Source organism: Anomaloglossus baeobatrachus, chromosome 10 (genome assembly GCF_048569485.1).
Source record: "Anomaloglossus baeobatrachus isolate aAnoBae1 chromosome 10, aAnoBae1.hap1, whole genome shotgun sequence".
Taxonomy (NCBI): Eukaryota; Metazoa; Chordata; class Amphibia; order Anura; family Aromobatidae; genus Anomaloglossus; species Anomaloglossus baeobatrachus.
This window is the reverse complement of record NC_134362.1, coordinates 49,263,758-49,288,270: the sequence shown is the minus strand read 5'-3', so window position 1 is coordinate 49,288,270 and position 24,513 is coordinate 49,263,758. Positions and strand designations below refer to the sequence as shown.

Sequence of the window (24,513 nt, the reverse complement as noted above, 5' to 3'; positions counted from 1 at the left end):
CGACCGAGCAGATGCCCTTCTGCAGGCGGTGAATTCTCTAAGAGCAGAAGGAGTGGTGGTCCCTGTTCCTCTTCAGGAACGAGGTCAAGGTTTTTACTCCAATCTCTTTGTGGTGCCAAAAAAGGACGGCTCATTCCGTCCTGTTCTGGACCTAAAACTGCTCAACAAGCATGTGAACGCCAGGCGGTTCCGGATGGAATCCCTCCGCTCAGTCATTGCCTCAATGTCTCAAGGAGATTTCCTAGCATCAATAGACATCAAGGATGCTTATCTCCACGTGCCGATTGCTACAGAGCACCAACGCTTTCTACGCTTCGTGATAGGAGACGACCATCTTCAGTTCGTAGCTCTGCCATTTGGTCTGGCGACAGCCCCACGGGTGTTCACCAAGATCATGGCGGCAGTGGTAGCAGTCTTGCACTCTCAGGGACACTCTGTGATCCCTTACTTGGACGATCTACTGGTCAAGGCACCCTCTCAAGAGGCATGCCAACTCAGCTTGACTGTTGCACTGGAGACTCTCCAGACGTTCGGGTGGATCATCAACTTCTCAAAGTCAAATCTGTCACCGACCCAATCACTAACATATCTTGGCATGGAGTTTCATACTCTCTCAGCGATAGTGAAGCTTCCGCTGGACAAGCAGCGGTCTCTACAGACTGGGGTGCAGGCTCTCCTTCAAAGTCAGTCGCACTCCTTAAGACGCCTCATGCACTTCCTCGGGAAGATGGTGGCGGCAATGGAGGCGGTTCCGTTTGCGCAGTTTCATCTGCGCCCACTTCAATGGGACATTCTCCGCCAATGGGACGGGAAGTCAAAATCCCTGGACAGGAAAGTCTCCCTTTCCCAGACGGCCAAGGACTCTCTGCAGTGGTGGCTTCTTCCCACCTCATTATCACAGGGAAGATCCTTCCTACCACCGTCTTGGGCGGTGGTCACGACAGACGCGAGTCTGTCAGGGTGGGGAGCAGTTTTTCTCCACCACAGGGCTCAGGGTACGTGGACTCAGCAGGAGTCCACCCTTCAGATCAATGTTCTGGAAATCAGAGCAGTATATCTTGCCCTACTAGCCTTCCAGCAGTGGCTGGAAGGAAGGCAGATCCGAATTCAATCGGACAACTCCACAGCGGTGGCATACATCAACCACCAAGGGGGGACACGCAGTCGGCAAGCCTTCCAGGAAGTCCGGCGGATTCTGATGTGGGTGGAAGCCACGGCCTCCACCATATCCGCAGTTCACATCCCCGGCGTAGAAAACTGGGAAGCAGACTTCCTCAGTCGCCAGGGCATGGACGCAGGGGAATGGTCCCTTCACCCAGACGTGTTTCAGGAAATCTGTCGCCGATGGGGAAGGCCGGACGTCGACCTCATGGCGTCCCGGCACAACAACAAGGTCCCAACCTTCATGGCACGGTCTCGCGATCAAAGAGCGCTGGCGGCAGACGCCCTAGTGCAAGATTGGTCGCAGTTCCGGCTCCCTTATGTGTTTCCACCTCTGGCACTCTTGCCCAGAGTGCTACGCAAGATCAGATCCGATTGCAGCCGCGTCATACTCGTCGCCCCAGACTGGCCGAGGAGGGCGTGGTATCCGGATCTGTGGCAGCTCACGGTCGGCCAACCGTGGGCACTACCAGACCGACCAGACTTACTGTCCCAAGGGCCGTTTTCCCATCGGAATTCTGCGGCCCTGAACCTGACTGTGTGGCCATTGAGTCCTGGATCCTAGCGTCTTCAGGATTATCCCAAGGGGTCGTTGCCACCATGAGACAGGCTAGGAAGCCCACGTCCGCTAAGATCTACCACAGAACGTGGAGGATATTCTTATCCTGGTGCTCTGCTCAGGGAGTGTCCCCCTGGCCATTTGCATTGCCTACCTTTCTTTCTTTCCTGCAATCTGGGTTAGAAAAAGGTTTGTCGCTCGGCTCCCTTAAAGGTCAGGTCTCGGCGCTATCCGTCTTTTTTCAGAGGCGTTTGGCACGCCTTCCTAAGGTGCGCACGTTCCTACAGGGGGTTTGCCATATCGTACCCCCGTACAAGCGGCCGTTAGATCCATGGGATCTGAACAGGGTACTAGTTGCCCTCCAGAAGCCGCCCTTCGAGCCTCTGAGGGAGGTTTCACTTTCTAGACTATCACAGAAGAAGGGAATTTTGTTTACTTACCGTAAATTCCTTTTCTTCTAGCTCCAATTGGGAGACCCAGACAATTGGGTGTATAGCTATTGCCTCTGGAGGCCACACAAAGTATTACACTTAAAAGTGTAAGGCCCCTCCCCTTCTGGCTATACACCCCCAGTGGGATCACTGGCTCACCAGTTTTAGTGCCAAAGCAAGAAGGAGGAAAGCCAATAACTGGTTTAAAGACCAATTCAATCCGAGGAAACATCGGAGAACTGAACCATACCACATGAACAACATGTGTACCCGAAAAAACAGAAAAACCCCGAGAAAACAGGGCGGGTGCTGGGTCTCCCAATTGGAGCTAGAAGAAAAGGAATTTACGGTAAGTAAACAAAATTCCCTTCTTCTTTGTCGCTCCATTGGGAGACCCAGACAATTGGGATGTCCAAAAGCAATCCCTGGGTGGGTAAAAGAATACCTCATGATAGGGCCGTCAAACGGCCCTCTCCTACAGGTGGCCAACCGCCGCCTGAATGACTTATCTACCTAGGCTGGCGTCTGCCGAAGCGTAGGTATGCATCTGATAATGCTTGGTAAAAGTAAGTAGACTCGACCAGGTGGGTGCCTGACACACCTGCTGAGCCGTAGCCTGGTGCCGTAATGCCCAGGATGCACCCACGGCTCTGGTAGAATGGGCCTTCGGCCTTGAGAGAACCAGAAGCCCAGTAGAACTGTAGGTTTCAAGAATTGGTTCCTCGAGCCCCCGAGCAAGGGTGGATCTGGAAGCTTGCGACTGTTTACGCCGACCAGCGACAAGGACAAAGAGTGCATCCGGGTGGCGCAGGAGCGCCATGCGGGAAGTAGAACCTGAGTGCTCTCACCAGAACCAACAGATGCAAATCTTTCTGAAATTGATGGACTGGACGAGGACACAAAGAAGGTGAGGTGATATCCTGATTGATATGAAAATGGGATACCACCTTAGGGAGAAATTCCGGAACCGGACGCAGAACTACCCTGTCCTGGTGAAGGACCAGGAAGGGAGTTTGTATGAGAGCGTTGCTAGCTCGGAAACTCTCCTAAGAGACGAGACCGTTACTAGAAGGCCACTTCCCGTGAAAAACGGGAAGGGAGACATCCTTCAAAGGCTCGAAAGGCGGCATCTGGAGAGCAATTAGAACCTTGTTCAGATCTCAGGGCTCTAACGGCCGCTTGTACGGAGTGCTGAGAAGACAAACTCCCCGTAGGAACGTGCGTACCTGAGGAAGTCGTCGTTTCTGAAAAAATACAGATAGCGCTGAGACTTGTCCCTAAAGGGAACTGAGCGACAACCCATTTTCCTACCTAGATTGCAGGAAGGAAGGAAACATAGACGATGCAACCGGCCAGGGAGAAACACCCTGCGCCGAGCACCGAGATAAGAACATCTTCCACGTCCTGTGGTCAATCTTGGCGGACGTTGGTATGCTAGCCTGTCTCATGGTGGCAACCACGTCCTGAGGTAATCCTGACGACACTAGGTTCCAGGACTCAATGCCACACCATCCGGTTGAGGGCCGTAGAATTCAAATGGAAGAATGGCCCTTGAGACAGCCAGTCTGATTGGTCTGGTAGTGCCCCCGGTTAGCCTACCGTGAGGCACCACAGAACCGAGTACCACAACATCCTCGGCCAATTTGTAGCGACGAGGATGGCGCGGCCGCAGTCGGTCTTGATCTAGCGCAGTACTCTGGGCAACAATGCCAGAGGTGGCACCTAAGGTAGCTGGAACTGCGACCAATGCTGAACTAAGGCGTTTGCCGCCAGAGCTCGATGATTGTGAAACCGTGCCATGAAGCTGGCACATTGTTGTTGTGCCGTGACGCCATTAGATCGACGTCCGGCCTCTGTCAGCGGCGCCAGATCTCCTGAAACCCGTCCGGGTGAGGAGACCATACTCTTTCGGCCACACCTCAGCGACTTAGGAAGTCAGCTTCCTAGTTTCCACACTTGGGATGTGAATTGTGGATATGGTGGATGCCGTGTCTTCCACCCACATCAGAACCTGCCGGACTTCCTGGAAGGCTTGCCGGTTGCGCGTTCTTCCTTGGTGGTTGATGTATGCCACCGCTGTGGAGCTGTCCGACTGAAGTCGGATATGCTTGCTTTCCAGCCGCTGTTGGAAGGATTGTAGGGCAAGATACACTGCTCTGTGTTCAAGAACATTGATCTGAAGAGTGGACTCTTGCTGAGTCCACGTACCCTGAGCGCTGTAGTGGAGAAAAACTGCTCCCCACCCTGATAGACTCGCGTCTGTCGTAACTATCGCCCAGGACGGGGATAGGAAGGACCTTCTTTTTGACCAAGAGGTGAGAAGAAGCCACCACCGTAGAGATTCCTTGGCCGCCTGAGAAAGAACGACGACTCTGTTGAGGGACGTCGACTCCTCGTCCCATTGGCGGAGAATGTCCCATTGTAGTGGACGCAGTAAAACTGCGCGAAAGGAACTGCCTCCATTGCTACCATCTTACGTAGGAAGTGCATGAGGCGTCTCAATGTGTGCGACTGGTTCTTAAAGAAGAGCTTGCAGCCCGTAGTGAATGCTGTTTGTCTAGCGGCAGCTTCACTATCGCTGAGAGAGTAAGAAACTCTATGCCTAGATATGTTATCGATAGGGTCGGGGTCGGATCTGACTTTAAAAAGTTGATGATCCACCCAAAACTCTAGAGAGTCTCCAGCGCAACGTTCGGGCAGTGTTGGCATGTTTCCTAAGAGAGTGCCTTGACAAGTAGATCGTCTAAATACGGGACCACAGAGTGACCCTGAGAGTGCAGGACTGTGACTACTGCTGCCCTGACCTTGGCGAAGACCAGTTGGACTGTCGCTAGCCGGAAGGTAGAGCTACGAACAGAGGGTGTTCGTCTCCTATAACGAAGCGTAGAAACGCTAGTGCTCTGGATCAATCGGCACGTGTGGATAAGCATCCTTGATGCCTAATGATGCTAGGAAATATCCTTGGGACCTTGAGGCGATGACATGGCGGAGGGATTCCATCCGGAACCGCCTGGTGTCCACGAGCTTGCTGAGCATTTTTAGATCCAGAACGGGACGGAACGGCCCGTTGTTATAGGTACCGCAAAGAATTTGGGGTAAAAACCGTGACCTTGTTCCTGAAGAGGAACGGGGGTCATCACTCTTTCTGCCTATAGAGTGCACCCTGTTTGCAGAAGAGCAGCGGCCCGGCCGGGAGGTGGAGAAATTCTGAAGAATCGAGTTGGAGGACGAGAAGTGAGCTCTATCCTGTACCCGTGAGACAGAATGTCTCACACTCAATGGTCATTGACCTATGGCAGCTAAATATCGCCAAGGCGGGAGAGCCTGCTACCGACCGAGGCCGCAAGTCATGAGGAAGCCGCCTTGGAAGCGGGTTTTCAGACTGTCGCTTTTTTGGGCGAGACTGAGCCCGCTAAGAATCTTAGCTCCTCTGATCCTTTTGAGTCCACATTGGACGAGGAAAAATGGGACCTGCCCGAGCCTCGAAAAGGCCGAAAACCCCGCCTGCCTCTTGCTCTGTTGGGGTTTGTTGTGTCCGGGCTGAGGAAAGGATGAATCCTTACCCCTGGACTGTTTGATGGTTACATCCAACGCTCACCAAACAGTCGGTCAGCAGAAAAAGGCAACTGGTTAGGCAACCTTTTTTGGAAGCAGAATCTGCCTTCCATTCACTTAACGAGCAGACCAGGCTCTGCTTAAAAACACGGAGTAGCGGAGGCTACCGCCGCACGGTTCGCAGAGTCCAGGACAACCTGAATCGCGTAAGAAACAAATGCAGACATTTGAGAGGTTAAGGATGCCACCTGCGGCACAGATGTTCGTGTAACCGTGTCAATCTGTGTAAGACAAGCTGAAATAGCTTGGAGTGCCCCAAGGGAGAGAATGCCGGAGCCAACGGTGCGCCGACAGCCTCATAGATGGCTTTCGACCAGAGATCCATCTGTCTGTCAGTGGCATCTTTGAGTTTGCAGTTCCATCTCCCACTGCAACTATGGATCTAGCTACAAGCCTGGAGATTGGAGGATGCCGCTCGGGACATTGGGTCCAGTCCTTGACCAAGTCAGGGGACAGGGATAACGTGTATCCTAAGCCGTTTGGAGAAGCGCATATCTGGATAAGCGTGGTGTTCCTGGACTGCCTCTCTGAAGGCAGAGTGGTCCAGAAAAATACGTGAAGCTGACTCCTCCACTGGAGGAGCTGTGAGAAATAACCCACATTCTATAGATGGACGCTATAAGATTATTTACTATGGCGTCACAATCAGGTGTATCCAGATTGAGAGCGGTCTCAGGATCAGAATCCTGAGCCGCTACTTCCGCCTCATTACACAGCGAGTCCTTCTGTTAGGACCCTGATGAAACCGAGGCCGCTCATAGCGAGCCCACTTAGGCTGTCTGGGACTGACGTCCGTGCAGAGTCGTGACTCTGGGATGCGTGTGACATTCCCGGAGCTGTTAGTTATTCACACTGAGGGGGGCCATGGATCAATGATTCAACAGTGCCCATATTGTGAGAGACATGTCCGGACTGCTAGGCTTCTAGTATCATAGCCATAGTCTCAGAAAAACTGTCAGTAAATACTGCAGACACCGTCCTCATCCCCTGGCCATTAGTGCATACAATGGGAGTCTATGTACCTGCCGGCCGTATAGCCGTACATGCTGTACCAGCTGTATAGAAAAACATGTGGTTCTGCACCTTTGTTTTACACAGAGAATATGCTGAAAACTCCTCCGCATAATCCAGGAGGGTATATACAACGTGCGACCAAACAGTGCAATGTATATAGTACAAGCATATCTATAAGTGCACTTCTGCACTAGTGGGGTTAGCACCACAGGTGCTGCTTAACGCCTGTTACAGCGATTGTGTGACTATCAGAATGCCAGGGTCTTCCACACTTGTCTCTGTATCGTACAGAAACTGACACTAATGGCTGCCGGTGTCCTTGTAGAGAAGGAAGCCGTGGGCGTGCCTGAGAAAGTGCGGGAATCCGGACTCACAGTGCACACAGTGAGAGGGGTGGAGTATGCAAAACATACTCCAGCTCTCAGCTCTGCTCTATGCAGCGTCACGCCCCTACCCTGACTGTCAGGGCTGTGGGCGGTAACGAAGGGAGCTAGGCCCAGAAGCCGGGGACTCGAGTTAACAGCGCGGCCGCCGTAAAAGCGCGGGCCGCGCTGAAGTCCCCGGCGCACCACAAGTGCCAGCCGCGCCGCAGTTCCAGCGGCCGGCGCGACCGATTCATAGAAGTGGCCAGCGTCCCGCCCCTCTCCTGACTGGCAGGTCTGGGGGCGGGAACGAACGGAAGCAGGCCGCAAAAGCCGGGGACTCTAGTTATCAGCGCGGCCGCCGTAAAAGCGCGGGCCGCGCTGAAGTCCCCGGCGCACCACAAGTGCCAGCCGCGCCGCTGCCAGCGGCCGGCGCGACCGCTTCCTGGAAGTGGCCAGCGTCCCGCCCCTCTCCTGACTGGCAGGTCTGGGGGCGGGAACGAACGGAAGCAGGCCGCAAAAGCCGGGGACTCTAGTTATCAGCGCGGCCGCCGTAAAAGCGCAGGCCGCGCTGAAGTCCCCGGCGCACTACAAGTGCCAGCCGCGCCGCAGTCCCAGCGGCCGGCGCGACCAATTCCCATAAGTGAGCCTGCTTCAGCAAAGCTGAATGAGGCCATGGCACAGGCGCCGCAGCGCTGATGTCCCCCGGCGCACTACAACACCCAGCATGCTGCGGTGTGAGCGCCAAATGCACGGGGACACAGAGTACCTTGAGGAAGCAGGGCCATGTCCCTGATGTACTCCGCTCCATCCAGCATCTTCTCCAGGGGCTGTAGATGGAGCACGGTCTCAGTGCCTGGAGACCGGTAAATCCCACTTCACCCAGAGCCCTGTAAAAAGGGATGGGGAAGGAATCAGCATGTGGGCTCCTGCCGCCGTACCCGCAATGGGTACCTCAACCTTACAAACACCTCCGACATACAGTGGGGTGAGAAGGGAGCATGCTGGGGACACTATATGTGTCCTCTTTTCTTCCATTACACAGCGAGTCCTCCGACATAGTCAGCAGCTGCTGCTGACTAAAAAGTGGAGCTATGCGTGGATGTGTTGCCTCCTTCGCACAAAGCACAAAACTGGTGAGCCAGTGATCCCACTGGGGGTGTATAGCCAGAAGGGGAGGGGCCTTACACTTTTAAGTGTAATACTTTGTGTGGCCTCCAGAGGCAATAGCTATACACCCAATTGTCTGGGTCTCCCAATGGAGCGACAAAGAAAGTGGCTTTTCTGGTAGCGATCACATCTCTTCGGAGAGTGTCTGAGCTGGCAGCGCTATCATCCAAGGCTCCCTTCCTGGTCTTCCACCAGGACAAGGTAGTGCTGCGCCCCATTCAGGAGTTTCTCCCGAAGGTGGTATCCTCTTTTCATCTTAATCAGGATATCTCTTTGCCTTCGTTTTGTCCTCATGCAGTTCATCGGTATGAGAAGGATTTACATTTGTTGGATCTGGTGAGAGCACTCAGAATCTACATTTCCCGCACGGCGCCCTTGCGCCGTTCGGATGCACTCTTTGTCCTTGTCGCTGGTAAGCGCAAAGGGTCGCAGGCTTCTAAGGCCACCCTGGCTCGATGGATCAAAGAACCAATTCTTGAAGCCTACCGTTCTGCTGGGCTTCCGGTTCCATCAGGGCTGAAGGCCCATTCTACCAGAGCCGTGGGTGCGTCCTGGGCATTGCGACACCAGGCTACGGCTCAACAGGTGTGCCAGGCAGCTACCTGGTCGAGTCTGCACACTTTCACCAAACATTATCAGGTGCATACCTATGCTTCGGCGGACGCCAGCCTAGGTAGAAGAGTCCTGCAGGCGGCAGTTGCCTCCCTATAGGGGAGGGCTGTCTTGCAGCTCTAACATGAGGTATTCTTTACCCACCCAGGGACAGCTTTTGGACGTCCCAATCGTCTGGGTCTCCCAATGGAGCGCCGAAGAAGGGAATTTTGTTACTTACCGTAAATTCCTTTTCTTCTAGCTCCTATTGGGAGACCCAGCACCCGCCCTGTTGTCCTTCGGGATTTTTGGTTGTTTTTCGGGTACACATGTTGTTCATGTTGAACGGTTTTCAGTTCTCAGACGTTACTTCGGAGTGAATTTGTTTAAACCAGTTATTGGCTTTCCTCCTTCTTGCTTCTGCACTAAAACTGGTGAGCCAGTGATCCCACTGGGGGTGTATAGCCAGAAGGGGAGGGGCCTTACACTTTTTAGTGTAATTGCTTTGTGTGGCCTCCGGAGGCAGTGCTATACACCAATCGTCTGGGTCTCCCAATAGGAGCTAGAAGAAAAGGAATTTACGGTAAGTAACAAAATTCCCTTCTTTTCCGTCAATCTTGCCATATGAGGGCTTGTTTTTTTGCGAGACGAGTTGTAGTTTTAAATGAAACCATAGGTTTTACCATATAGTGTACTGGAACACAGCAAAACAATTCCAAGTGTGGAAAAATTGCAAAAAGTGTGATCGCACAATAGTTTTTGGGATATTTTATTCACGGTGTTCACTATATGGTAAAACTGATGTGTCTGTGTAATGCCTGAGGTCGGTGCAAGTTTGTAGACACCAAACATGAATAGGTTTACTGGTATCTAAGGGGTTAAAAAAAGTTGACAAGCCTGTCCAAATAAAGTGGCGCACGTTTTGTACCATTTTCTGAAACCTGTAGCGTTCTCATTTTTCTGGATCTATGGCTCAGTGATTGCTTATTTTTTGCGTCTCGATCTGACGTTTTTAACTACCATTTTTGCGCAGATGCTACATTTTGACCGCCTGTTATTAAATTTTGCATAAAATTTGCGGCGACCAAAAAAACTTAATTTTGGCGTTTGGTAAATGGCGTAGCAGCGAAAAAATTCCAATCAGATTAATTGATTTTATATTTTGATAGATCGGGTATTTCTGAACGCGGCGATACCAAATATGTGTATATTTTTTATTTTTTTAACCCTTTAATATTCAATGAGGTGAAAGGGGGGTGATTTGAACATTTTTTAAAACTTTTTTTTTATTATACTAATCCCCCTAGGGGCCTATAGCGATCAGCAATCTGATCGCTATGCCCTATCTGCAGATCACAGCTACAGAGCTGAGAACTGCAGATATGCTGCTTTACTTTCAATGCCGGCTGTATTCCGGCATTGAGAGCATGCGACTCATTTTAGCTACAGGCGTCATCACATTACCCTGTGCTATCATGGCAACCACTGTAAGTCATGTGATCATGTCACGTGACTTCCGACGGGGGCGGGGTAAGTCAGCATAATGGCAGCGCACATATACATCTCGCTGCCAGAGAAATTTAAGGGGTTAATAGTTGCGGGTGGAAGCGATTCCACAAGCAACTAGCAGTCACACATGTCAGCTGTTGAAATCCGCTGCTTTGTGCGCGGATCGCCGCGGCCTGCCCACGGCAGGGGGCGGGGATTAACCGCACACAATCCATGACGTACCCAGTACGTCATGAGTCGTTAAGGGGTTAACAGCTGAAGTTTGCGGTGATTGGTGTAAGACTCAGATTTATTGATCCCAATGAGACTAATAGTATAGATGAGTGAATAGATTAAAATTAGTGATAAAATTAGCCAATCTTGGAAAATTCTGACTGTTTGCGATCCTATTTGTGGGAATTGGTTGGCGTCATTTTACCCAATGCAGATTGCAGAAAACCAGTGAATGAACGAGTGTGTCCAAACTTTTAACTATCAATGGATGCTGAGGTCACTTTGACATTACAAAGGCTGTGTGTTTACATTAAAGAACTTGAGAAAGGTAGGAAATGGTCCAAGGAGACGTCAGAATGCTATCCACGTCTTTCTAGCATAATTGGAGGTTTTCCAGTATTTTCTATTCGCCATGAATCAAAATTTGGGGGAAAATTCAGAAAATAATTGCAAAAAAAAAAAGTGTGATTGCACGATTGTTTTTGGGGTATTCTATTCACAGTGTACATAATATGGTAAATATGGTAAAACTGATGTGCGCTATTTTCTAAGACCCATATCTTTCTCCTTTTTCGGGATCTGGGGCTCAGTGACTTCGTATTTTTTGCGTCTCAAGCTGACGTTTTTAATGGTATCATTTTTTGTGTAGGTGCTGCGTTCTGATTACCTTATTCTAGAAATTGCAATAACAGGCAATCTCTGATGAGTCTAATTTTCAGCTTTGCCCAACATCTGGTCATCTAATGGTTAGATGGAGACCTGGAGAGGCGTACAAGCCACAGTGCCTTATACCCACTGTGAAATTTGGTGGAGGATCGGTGATGATCTGGGCATGCTTCAGCAAGGCTGGAATTGGGCAGATTAATCTTTGCGAAGGATGTATGAATCAAGCCGCATACAAGGTTATCCTGGAAAAACAGTTGCTTCCTTCTGCTCGGGCAATGTTCCCCAAATCTGAGGACTGTTTTATCCAGCAGGACAATGCACCATGCCACACAGCTAGGTCAATGTGTGGATGAAGGACCACCTCATCAAAACCCTGTGAAGGCCAGCCCAATCTCCAGAACTGAACCTCATTGAAGAAGGGAATTTTGTTTACTTACCGTAAATTCCTTTTCTTCTAGCTCCAATTGGGAGACCCAGACAATTGGGTGTATAGCTACTGCCTCCGGAGGCCGCACAAAGTACTACACTTAAAAGTGTAAGGCCCCTCCCCTTCTGGCTATACACCCCCCCGTGGGAGCACGGGTCCCTCAGTTTTAGTGCAAAAGCAAGAAGGAGGAAAGCCAATAACTGTTTCAAAAACAAATTCAATCCGATAAACAATATCGGAGAACGTAACTTATCAACATGAACAACATGTGCACCCGAAAAACAAATACCCTCAGAAAAAACAGGGCGAGTGCTGGGTCTCCCAATTGGAGCTAGAAGAAAAGGAATTTACGGTAAGTAAACAAAATTCCCTTCTTTTTCGCTCCTAATTGGGAGACCCAGACAATTGGGACGTCCAAAAGCAGTCCCTGGGTGGGTAAAAGAATACCTCGCGATCGGGCTGTCAGGCAGCCCTTTCTTACAGGTGGGCCACCGCCGCCTGCAGGACTTGTCTACCTAGGCTGGCATCCGCCGAAGCGTAGGTATGCACCTGATAATGCTTGGTAAAAGTGTGCAGACTCGACCAGGTAGCCGCCTGGCACACCTGCTGAGCCGTAGCCTGATGCCGTAATGCCCAGGCCGCACCCACGGCTCTGGTAGAATGGGCCTTCAGTCCAGAAGGAGTCGGAAGCCCAGCAGAACGGTAGGCGTGAAGAATTGGTTCCTTGATCCACCGCGCAAGGGTGGATTTGGAAGCTTGCGACCCTTTATGCTGACCAGCGACCAGGATAAAGAGTGCATCCGAACGGCGCAGAGGCGCCGTGCGGGAAATGTAGATCCTGAGTGCTCTCACCAGGTCCAACAGATGCAAACCCTTTTCAAATTGGTGAACTGGATGCGGACACAAAGATGGTAAAGTGATATCCTGATTGAGATGAAAGGAAGATACCACCTTGGGAAGAAACTCTGGAATTGGACGCAGTACTACCTTGTCTTGGTGAAACACCAGGAAGGGAGATTTGCAAGATAACGCCGCCAGCTCTGACACTCTCCGAAGAGACGTGACCGCCACCAGAAAAGCCACTTTCTGTGAAAGCCGAGAAAAGGAAATCTCCTTCATAGGCTCGAAAGGTGGCTTCTGGAGAGCAATTAGAACCTTGTTCAGATCCCAGGGTTCCAATGGCCGCTTGTAAGGGGGAACGATATGACAAACCCCTTGCAGGAACGTGCGTACCTTAGGAAGTCGCGCCAGGCGCTTCTGAAAGAATACGGATAGCGCAGAGACTTGTCCTTTAAGGGAGCTAAGCGACAAACCTTTTTCCAACCCAGACTGCAGGAAGGAAAGAAAAATAGGCAATGCAAATGGCCAGGGAGAAACTCCCTGAGCAGAGCACCAAGATAAGAATATCTTCCACGTTCTGTGGTAGATCTTGGCGGAGGATGGTTTCCTAGCCTGTCTCATGGTGGCAACAACATCATGAGATAAACCTGAGGTCCCTAGGATCCAGGACTCAATGGCCACACAGTCAGGTTCAGGGCCGCAGAATTCAGATGGAAAAACGGCCCTTGAGACAGCAAGTCTGGACGGCCTGGTAGCGCCCACGGTTGTCCTACCGTGAGATGCCACAGATCCGGGTACCACGACCTCCTTGGCCAGTCTGGAGCGACGAGAATGGCGCAACGGCAGTCGGACCTGATTTTGCGGAGCACTCTGGGCAACAATGCCAGAGGTGGGAACACATAAGGTAGTCGGAACTGCGACCAATCCTGAACTAAGGCGTCTGCCGCCAGAGCTCGGTGATCGTGAGACAGTGCCATGAAAACCGGGGCCTTGTTGTTGTGCCGTGACGCCATCAGGTCGACGTCCGGCATCCCCCAGCGGCGACAGATCTCCTGAAACACGTCCGGGTGAAGGGACCATTCCCCTGCGTCCATGCCCTGGCGACTGAGAAAGTCTGCTTCCCAGTTTTCCACGCCTGGGATGAGAACTGCGGATATGGTGGATGCTGTGTTTTCCACCCACGTCAGAATCCGCCGGACTTCTTGAAAGGCTTGTCGACTGCGTGTTCCCCCTTGGTGGTTGATGTACGCCACCGCTGTGGAATTGTCCGACTGAATCCGGATCTGCTTGCCCTCCAGCCACTGTTGGAAGGCTCGCAGAGCAAGATAGACTGCTCTGATTTCCAGAACATTGATCTGAAGGGTGGACTCTCTCTGAGTCCACGTACCCTGAGCCCTGTGGTGAAGAAACACTGCTCCCCACCCTGATAGGCTCGCATCTGTCGTGACCACCGCCCAGGATGGGGGTAGGAACGACTTTCCTTTTGACAATGAGGTGGGAAGAAGCCACCATCGGAGAGAGTCCTTGGTTGCCTGAGAGAGGGAGGCATCCCTGTCGAGGGACGTCGACTTCCCGTCCCATTGGCGGAGAATGTCCCATTGTAGAGGGCGCAGATGAAACTGCGCAAAAGGGACTGCTTCCATTGCTGCCACCATCTTCCCTAGGAAATGCATGAGGCGCCTCAAGGAGTGGGACTGGTTCTGCAGGAGAGATTGCACCCCTGTCTGCAGAGAGCACTGCTTGTCCAGTGGAAGCTTCACTATCGCTGAGAGAGTATGAAACTCCATGCCAAGATATGTTAGTGATTGGGTCGGGGTTAGATTTGACTTTGAAAAGTTGATAATCCACCCGAAACTCTGGAGAGTCTTCAGTGCCACGTTCAGACTGTGTTGGCATGCCTCTTGAGAGGGTGCCTTTATAAGTAGATCGTCCAAATACGGGGTCACGGAGTGACCCTGCGAGTGCAGGACAGCTACTACTGCTGCCATGACCTTGGTGAAGACCCGAGGGGCTGTTGCCAGCCCGAAAGGTAACTGCAGGTGTTCGCTTTCTATAACGAAGCGTAGAAAACGCTGATGCTCTGGCGCAATCGGCACGTGAAGATAAGCATCTTTGATGTCTATTGATGCTAAGAAATCTCCTTGAGACATTGAGGCTATGACGGAGCGTAGAGATTCCATCCGGAACCTCCTGGTTTTTACGTGTTTGTTGAGCAACTTTAGATCCAGGACGGGCCGAAAGGACCCGTCCTTCTTTGGCACCACAAACAGATTGGAGTAAAAACCGTGACCTTGTTCCTGAAGAGGAACGGAAGTCACCACTCCTTCCGCCTTTAGAGCGGCCACCGCCTGCAGCAGAGCATCGGCTCGGTCGGGCGGTGGGGAAGTTCTGAAGAAACGAGTTGGAGGACGAGAGCTGAACTCTATCCTGTACCCGTGAGACAGAATGTCCCTCACCCAACGGTCTTTGACCTGTGACAGCCAAATGCCGCCAAAGCGGGAGAGCCTGCCACCGACCGAGGATGCGGAGAGAGGAGGCTGAAAGTCATGAGGAAGCCGTCTTGGTAACGGTTCTTCCTGCTGTCTTTTTTGGGCGTGACTGAGTCCGCCAAGAATCTGAGCCTCTCTGATCCTTTTGAGTCCTTTTGGACGAGGAGAATTGGGACCTGCCTGAGCCTCGAAAGGACCGAAAACCAGACTGACCCCTCCTTTGTTGGGGCTTGTTTTGTCTGTGTTGAGGTAAGGATGAGTCCTTACCCTTGGAGTGTTTAATGATTTCATCCAAACGCTCCCCAAACAATCGGTCACGAGAAAAAGGCAAACTGGTTAAGCACTTCTTGGAAGCAGAATCTGCTTTCCATTCTCTCAACCACAGGGCTCTGCGCAAAACCACGGAGTTGGCTGACGCCACCGCCGTACGGCTCGTAGAGTCCAGGACAGCATTAATCGCGTAAGACGCGAATGCAGACATTTGAGAGGTCAATGGTGCCACCTGCGGGGCAGATGTACGTGTGACCGAGTCGACTTGTATAAGCCCAGCTGAAATAGCTTGGAGTGCCCATACGGCTGCGAAAGCTGGCGCCAACGACGCTCCAATAGCTTCATAGATGGATTTCAGCCAGAGCTCCATCTGCCTGTCAGTGGCATCTTTAAGTGCCGCTCCATCTTCTACTGCAACTAAAGATCTAGCTGCAAGCCTGGAGATTGGAGGGTCCACCTTGGGACACTGGGTCCAACCCTTGACCACGTCAGGGGGAAAAGGATAGCGTGTATCTTTAAGCAGTTTAGAAAACCGCTTCTCAGGATAAGCGTGGTGTTTCTGGATTGCATCTCTAAAGTCAGAGTGGTCCAGAAAAGTGCTTAATTTACGCTTGGGATATCTGAAATGGAATTTCTCCTGCTGTGAAGCTGCCTCCTCCGCAGGAGGAGCTGGCGGAGAAATATCTAACATCCTATTGATGGACGCTATAAGATCATTCACTATGGCGTCACCATCCGGTGTATCCAGATTGAGAGCGGTCCCAGGATCAGAATCTTGATCAGTTACATCCGCCTCATCACCCATAGATTCGTCCCGCTGGGATCCTGACCAGTGAGACGAAGTTGAGGGCCCCTCATAACGAGCCCGCTTAGGTTGTCTGGGACTGTCGTCCGAGTCAGAATCGTCACCCTGGGGTGCATGTGACACCCCCGGAGCTTGGAAGTGTTCCAGCTGAGGGGGACCAGGGAGCAATGATGCCACAGTGTCCATGGTCTGAGTTACTGGTCTAGACTGCAATGTTTCAAGAATCTTTGACATGGTCATAGACAATCTGTCAGCAAAAGCTGCAAATTCCGTTCCTGTCACCTGGACAGCATTCACAGGTGGTACACCCTGGGTCACGTCCAGCAGAGGCCCCGGCTGTGCAAGTTGCACAGGGGCCGAGCACTGCACACAATGGGGGTCAGTGGAACCTGCCGGTAGAGCAGCCCCACATGCGGTACAGGCAGCATATAATGTCTGTGCCTTGGCACCCTTGCGTTTTGCGGACGACATGCTGTTGCCTCCTTGTAATCTAGGAGGGGGTATAGCCGAGAATCACCAGCGACCGTACAGTACAAAGTATTTGCAAACACAAAATACTCAGTATACAAACGGCACAAGTGGGGGTGAGCCCTTGAGGCTGCTTACCGCCCGCTGAACAGCGGGTATGAGGCCGTAGAATCCCGTGTCTGGGTCTCCCCGTCTCCCCTCTGCAGCTCAGCGTGCAGGCAGGAATGGCTGCCGGCGTTCTGTGAAGAGGGGCGGACCGTGGGCGTGCCACAAACAAAGTGCGGGAAACTGCGTCCTACTGTGCCTGGTGTGAGGGCTGGAGTATGTAAAAACGACTCCAGCCCTCAGCGCTGATGCTCTGTACAGCGTCCCGCCTTCCTCCTGACTGGCAGGTGCGGAGGCGGGAACGAACGAACTAGGCCGCAAAAGCCGGGGACTGGAGTAATAAGCGCGGCCGTGATATACGCACGGTCAGCGCGGAAGTCCCCGGCGCACCACAAGTCCCAGCCGTGTCGCAGTCCCAGCGGCTGGCGCGACCGTTCTCCCTGAGTCTACCCACTCAGCTAAGCTGAAGTGAGGAAATGGCACAAGCGCAGCAGCGCTGTTGTCCCCGGCGCACTAACACACCCAGCAATGCTGCAGTGTGCGCGCGTATGCACGGGGACACAGAGTACCTTGACGGAGCAGGGCCATGTCCCTGACGATACTCAGCTCCATATCCAGCGGCTTCTCCAGGGGCTGCGGCTGCGGATGGAGCACGGTCTCAGTGCCTGGAGACCGGTAAAATCCCACTTCGCCCAGAGCCCTAATGGGGATGGGGAAGGAATCAGCATGTGGGCTCCAGCCTCCGTACCCGCAATGGGTACCTCAACCTTAACAAGCACCACCGACAGAAAGTGGGGTGAGAAGGGAGCATGCTGGGGACCCTAGTATGGGTCCTCTTTTCTTCCATCCGACATAGTCAGCAGCTGCTGCTGACTAAACAGTGGAGCTATGCGTGCGTGTCTGACCTCCTTCGCACAAAGCAAAAACTGAGGGACCCGTGCTCCCACGGGGGGGTGTATAGCCAGAAGGGGAGGGGCCTTACACTTTTAAGTGTAGTACTTTGTGCGGCCTCCGGAGGCAGTAGCTATACACCCAATTGTCTGGGTCTCCCAATTAGGAGCGAAAAAGAAAACCTCTGGAATGTAATCAAGAGGAAGATGGATAGTCACAAGCCATCAAACAAAGAATTGCTTACATTTTTGCACCAGGAGTGGCATAAGGTCACCCAAAAGCAGTGTGAAAGACTGGTGGAAAGCAGCCAAGACGCATGAAAGCTGTGATTAAAAATCATGGTTATTCCACAAAATATTGATTTCTGAATTCTTCCTGAGATAAAACATTATTAGTATTGTTGTTTCTAAATGATTATCAACTTGTTTTCTTTGCATTATTTGAGGGCTGAAAGCACTGTGAGTTTGTGTGCTATTTTGACTATTTCTCATTTTTAGAAAATAAATACAAAATTTATTTCTTGGAAATTCGGAGACGTTGTCAGTAGTTTATAGACTAAAAGAACAATTTACATTTTACTCAAAAATATACCTATAAAAGAGAAAAAAAAAAAAACAAACAAAAAAAAAGAAAAAGAAAAAAAAAAAAAGACAATTTTGCACTGGCCTCCTAATTTTTGCCAGGGCTGGCTGGGTATGCATACACACACATATAATAAAATTATAATATTAATATATATATATATATATATATTATATATATGCGCATGATTGGTATATGGAGCATTAACAAGGCGTTTTTCCTTACTAGGAGGCCTTCATCAGGTGTATTTTATTTGACCTGATGAAGGTTTCCTAGTAAGCTGAAACGCATTGTCAATGCTCAAAGAACTAATCATGCATTGTTTTTAAACATTTTGTACACCCATGGTTTCCTGTGTCCCCCCGCGAAGCAACAAATTGGATTTATAATAAACCAACATCTTTATGGAAATCACGGCAACACAATTGGGAGTGCCACGGTAATTGAGAATCTTACAACTGTTGGAGCCTATTCTTCATCGAAGAGGCAGTAAGCCATCCCACTGGGGCATTATTGTATTATACAGATCAGGAGGGGGAGAAATCTCCTTCCAGATTACATACTAATCAATACTAATCAGAAATGGTCACTAATCTCACACCAGAAATGTGACTATCATTTCGGTTTCTGCATGTAAACATGTCAGGGTACCGCAAATCGAGATCCGCCATTAACTTTTTTATTAGAGGCCCCTCATCTGGAGAAAAATATTTCCGAAATTTTTACTGTGCCGTATATAAACTACTACCTCCAGTTACTGCCCTAATATCTACCATTAAGACAGCTATAGAAATCCTGGAGATTTTTTTCTGGACCAGGGCTGGATTCATAGCCGGGTGTGAAACCTTTCAGGTCATGGAAGACAATATTTTATGACACTAAAAGAAAATAGAGAAATTCTGCCATCTAGTGATCATATATTACTTGACAATTGAGCTGCCTTCTCACACCGTTAGGCGCCCAATGGTATTTGGGAGGCTCGGCTGGGGAGGCAGTGTTGATGGAAGTGATTATATGTTGATAAGAGATAGGACCTTGCTTCACCTTATAGGTGCTCTGGAGAAAAAATAATTAAGTAAGAGGGAGAGAACTCCGGCACACTACCACAAATAAAAGGGAGAACTCAAAATGTATATTCAATCAGTTTGTTCATTTATTTCAAAAATTGATAAAAAAAAAAAAAAGTCCACATGAAAGACGTTTCGACCAAACTCAGTCTTCCGCAATCGGACGGAGCCTATTCCTCTGCACATACGCACGCTTTGCTACACACCCATTGTGGACCTCCCTTCCATAACAGCCAACGGTGGTTTTATTTCAGTATTCTACAGGAGTACCGAACCTACATATCGTTAAAGCCCATACACCTGACATATACCCACCGTTCCTTCTATGGGTGCCTGCCATTTAAAGCCATATTGAAGCTATATTGGGCACCTGCAGTTGAGTGTCCAAACGTCCATTTAGGATTTAGTAATTTGAGCCTCCTCATGATAAGTATTTGATGGCCCCCTCCTGTATCAGTAGGATCATACCTTACATATTCAGAAACGGACCTACATTCATCTACTGTGCTGCATCTCTGACTGTATACCCACCAACACCCCACGCATTTGAGATAAGTCCTGATTGAGGAAGACCAAGTTTGGTCGAAACGTCTCATTCATGTGGACTTTTTTTTCCTATCAATTTTTGAAATAAATGAACAAACTGATTGAATATACATTTTGAGTCCTCACTTTATTTGGGGTAGTATGCCGGGGTTCTCGCCCTCTTACGTGATTATATGTTGTGGCGGGACTCCATCTGTGTTCTCCAATCTCTGCAACATAACCAAACTATTTCCTCCGCAACGGTTTGCAATATGCTGTGCTGGTGACAGCTAGCCATAAGATTAGTTATGGTGGCCACATCAGGTCTAAGAAATGGTGTGCATGTAAAAATATTATATTAAGATACTATATTATAATATAAGAAAGAGAAAGAATGGGACAGATTGGAAGATAGGTCTAAGCCAGAATTAGGGAGTGACTTTTTAAGAAGCGAGGTGACGTAAAGGCTGGCAAAACGTCTCTAGATAGGGTACTAGAATAAAAAAATATGTCAATTTTTCAACCTTGGGTCTCCTACTGATATTTTCTCTGAAATGCTCCAGGCTCGGAGTCATGCTGCCAGTGATTTGGGCAGCAATAATCAGCTGACAGGTTCCCTTTAACTGTTAGGCGGTTTTCATTTAATGATAATACGTGACCATACCTGACTGAGCGGCACTTCCTTCTTGGGTCTCAGGTCTTCCCATTTCGGTGCTGCCGGGCTACAGGAAAACAAAAAACAAAAAAAAATAAAATATTCATGTAGTCATACTGCCCAAAATAATCAGATGCAATCTTGATATACTGCTCTCCTCACTTTATCTTCCACTCACCCTGAAGCGAGATCTTCCAGCTCCAAACTGCAGATAGCTGAGCAACACTAGGACGCTCATAAAGACAAAGTTGCTGGTAATGCCAATGATAGCGGACAGGACTGGGTAATTGTATAGTATGTACCTGCAAACACATCACAGAGGAAGGTTAGCTGGTAACTAGAGAAGACTAAACAAAAAAAAAAAAAAAAAAAAAAATGGAATGATACATGCTAATAGGAAGAACATTATCATGAATATCGCCTATGATGAGGAAAAAAAAAGAAAAAAAGTTCAAGATAGAGACAGAGACAGTTTTTCCAAAAATAAGACCTCCCCCAAAAATAGGCCCTAGCAGGGATTTTCAGCATTTGCGGAGCAAGGCTTACTCAAATATAAGCCCTCCCCCGAAAATAAGCCCTAGTCGTGGTTCAATAATTAAGTGTCCGTGCAGCTAAAAAGGTTACAGATACTGCAGGACACTTCATTATATACAGCGGGCACCCCGTAATCACCCGACGCTGAGCGGCAGGACCTGCAGTGATCGCACACAATCAGATCTCACACACACACATCCGATCTCACACACATCAGATGACACACACATCAGATCACACACACATACACATCACATCCAGCGACACCAATCCCTTCTCGGCAGCAGAATCCTGAGAGACTGTGTGGTGGAGTGCAAGGACCTGCCGCAACAGGACCTGCAGTCACATGTGACTTCCTCCCATCATTCCCTGCGGCCGGAAGCGCTGGATGTGATGTGTGTGCGTCAGCCAGCAGCAGGGGAGTACTGTGTGCAGCACTCACCGGAGATCACAGGAGGACCTGGGAGCCACGCAGATGTCTGGGTCTGATAAGTATGAGTCTCCTGGCAAGTGTGTGTGTGTGTGTGTGTGTGTGTGTGTGTGTGTGTGTGTGTGTGTGTGTGTGTGTGTGTGTGTGTGTGTGTGTGTGTGTGTGTCGAAGGGGTGGGGGGGGTGGGGTAAAAACGTACCCCCGCCACCCCCAACCGTGTTTCTCCAAGAATAAGACCTTCTCCAAAAATAAGCCCTAGCGCTTATATTCAGCTTATAAGACGCACCCCCTACTTTCCACCAAAATTTGGGGGAACATAAGCGAGTCTTATAAATCGAAAAAAATACGGTAATAAGAGCCAAATCTATAATTTACCTGAGACCAGTAAAATGTGCGTGGACCCGGAGCTCAGCACTGTATATTTGTAGGTGGACACTCTGTACTTGTATCACAGCCCCGGTCGTTGGGACATACTGTAAAGAGCAGGACAATGAAAAAAATACAAATGAATATATATATATATATATATATATATATATATATATATATATATATATATATATATATATATATATATATATATATATATATATATATATATATATATATATATATATATATATATATATATATTATAATAATAGAAAGAGTAGGATTAAAAGTGACCTGGGATAAAGGGGGTCTTCCCACACAGAATGTTTTATCACCTAACCATTAGAACAGGGGTCCCAAGTCCCTTGATCCTCCTCACTAGGCAACCAAAGTTTGTATGGAGCATTGATCAATCGGGGGAGGATGCAGAAATATTTAATTTAAGATATATTATTATATATTTTGAACCAATCCAGTGAATGAGTTAAAAATATATTTTATGGGAAACATGTAATATAGATGAAAATGAACTATTTAACAAAAAAAGAGAAATTTTGTTTACTTACTGTAAATTCTTTTTCTTATAGTTCCGTATTGGGAGACCCAGACCATGGGTGTATAGCTTCTGCCTCCGGAGGACACACAAAGTACTACACTTAAAAGTGTAGCTCCTCCCTCTGAGCTTATACACCCCCTGGAGAACCAGATCTAGCCAGTTTAGTGCAAAAGCTGAAGGAGAATAGCCACCCACAAGTAGAACAGAGCAAGAGCCGGAACAACCGGAGACTCTGTCTTGACAACAGCCGGTGATAACACGCGGAACAAGAAAATTGCCAACGGGCAACAGGGAGGGAGCTGGGTCTCCCAAGACGGAACTATAAGAAAGAGAATTTACGGTAAGTAAACAAAATTCTCTTTTTCTTTATCGTTCCTTTGGGAGACCCAGACCATGGGACGTTCCAAAGCAGTCCCTGGGTGGGAAATAAACAGAAAAACTAAGAAGTAGGCAGAACCTAACTTCACAAGTGGGCGACAGCCGCCTGAAGGATGCGTCTGCCCAAGCTCGTATCTGCCGAAGCATGAGCATGCACTTGGTAGTGCTTCGAGAAGGTATGCAGGCTCGTCCAAGTGGCAGCCTGATAAACTTGTTGAGCCGTAGCCTGGTGCCTAAAAGCCCAAGAGGCACCGACAGCTCTGGTCGAGTGTGCTTTGATCCCCGGCGGGGGAGGCACTTGAGTACTCTGGTAGGCGTCCGAAATGGTCGATCTAATCCAACGAGCCAAGGTCGGCTTAGAAGCAGGGAGACCCTTGCGCCGCCCTGTGGTTAGCACAAAAAGAGAGGTGCACCGCCTAAGCGCAGCGGTGCGAGACACATAAATCCGGAGAGCACGCACCAGATCTAGATTATGCAGCGCTTTTTCAAAGCGATGAACAGGGGCCGGACAGAAGGAAGGTAAGGAAATGTCCTGGTTAAGGTGGAAGGGAGAGACCACCTTAGGAAGAAAGTCCGGAGTCGGACGGAGAACCACCTTGTCTTGGTGAAAAACTAAAAAAGGTGACTCCGAGGAGAGCGCAGCCAAATCAGAGACTCTCCTGAGAGAAGTTATGGCAACTAGAAAGACCACTTTCTGAGAAAGACGATACAAAGAAACCTCCCTAAGAGGCTCAAAAGGGGGTTTCTGCAATACCGTGAGGACCAAATTAAGGTCCCAGGGATCCAAGGGCCGCCAATAAGGCGGAATAATGTGAGACGCGCCTTGCATGAAGGTGCGGATCTGAGCCAGCTGGGCGAGACGCCGCTGGAACAGTACAGACAGAGCTGAGACTTGTGGCTTGAAAGAGTTGAGGGACAGTCCTAGCTGCAGACCGGACTGTAGAAAAGACAGAAGGGTCGGCAAAGAGAATGGCCAAGGAGGATGGCCGGAAGAGCGACACCAGGACAGGAAAATTTTCCAAGTCCTGTGATAGATCTTGGCGGAGGAAGACTTACGGGCCCGAGTCATAGTGGAGATGACCTCAGGGGGAATACCAGAAGTCGTCAAAATCCAGGACTCAAGAGCCACGCCGTCAATTTGAGGGCCGCAGAATTCGGGCGGAAAAACGGACCTTGCGAGAGTAGGTCTGGACGGTCCGGAAGATGCCACGGCATCTCTACGGACAGTTGGAGCAGGTCCGGATACCAAGCTCGCCTGGGCCAGTCAGGTGCAATGAGGATGACACGACGGCCCTCCATTCTGATCTTGCGCAGGACTCTGGGCAAGAGAGCTAGAGGGGGAAACACGTAGGACAGACAAAACTGGGACCAGTCTTGAACCAGAGCGTCCGCGGCGAAGGCCTGAGGATCGTGGGAGCGAGCCACGTAAACAGGAACCTTGTTGTTGTGACGGGATGCCATTAGGTCCACGTCCGGAGTACCCCATTTGCGGCAGATTGACTGAAACACTGCCGGGTGCAGGGACCACTCGCCACCGTCCACGTATTGACGGCTGAGATAATCTGCCTCCCAGTTTTCCACGCCTGGGATGTGGACTGCGGATATGGTGGACTTGGAGTCCTCCGCCCATTGAAGGATGCGTTGTATCTCCATTATTGCCAGGCGGCTGCGTGTCCCGCCTTGGTGATTGATGTAGGCAACCGCTGTTGCGTTGTCTGACTGGACTCGAATGTGCCTGCCCGCCAACAGGTGGTGAAAGGCTAGGAGAGCTAGAAACACGGCTCTGGTTTCCAGCACATTGATTGAAAGGGCTGACTCGGACGGAGTC

The 24,513-nt window shown here is 49.9% G+C and overlaps 1 protein-coding gene across 3 annotated transcripts in view; it reads right to left on the bottom strand.

The window, feature by feature from the left end:
• The window catches only part of BSCL2 (BSCL2 lipid droplet biogenesis associated, seipin), a 78,723-nt gene that overhangs the window by 14,758 nt on the left and 39,452 nt on the right, over positions 1-24,513 (bottom strand). For all 3 annotated transcript variants that reach the window (XM_075326611.1, XM_075326609.1, XM_075326612.1), the window contains exons 6-8: positions 21,755-21,852; positions 20,594-20,717; positions 20,425-20,482 (exon numbers count right to left, since the gene is read on the bottom strand). In XM_075326611.1, coding sequence (XP_075182726.1) covers positions 20,425-20,482; positions 20,594-20,717; positions 21,755-21,852 — 280 coding nt within the window. The remainder of the gene's footprint in view (positions 1-20,424; positions 20,483-20,593; positions 20,718-21,754; positions 21,853-24,513) is intronic.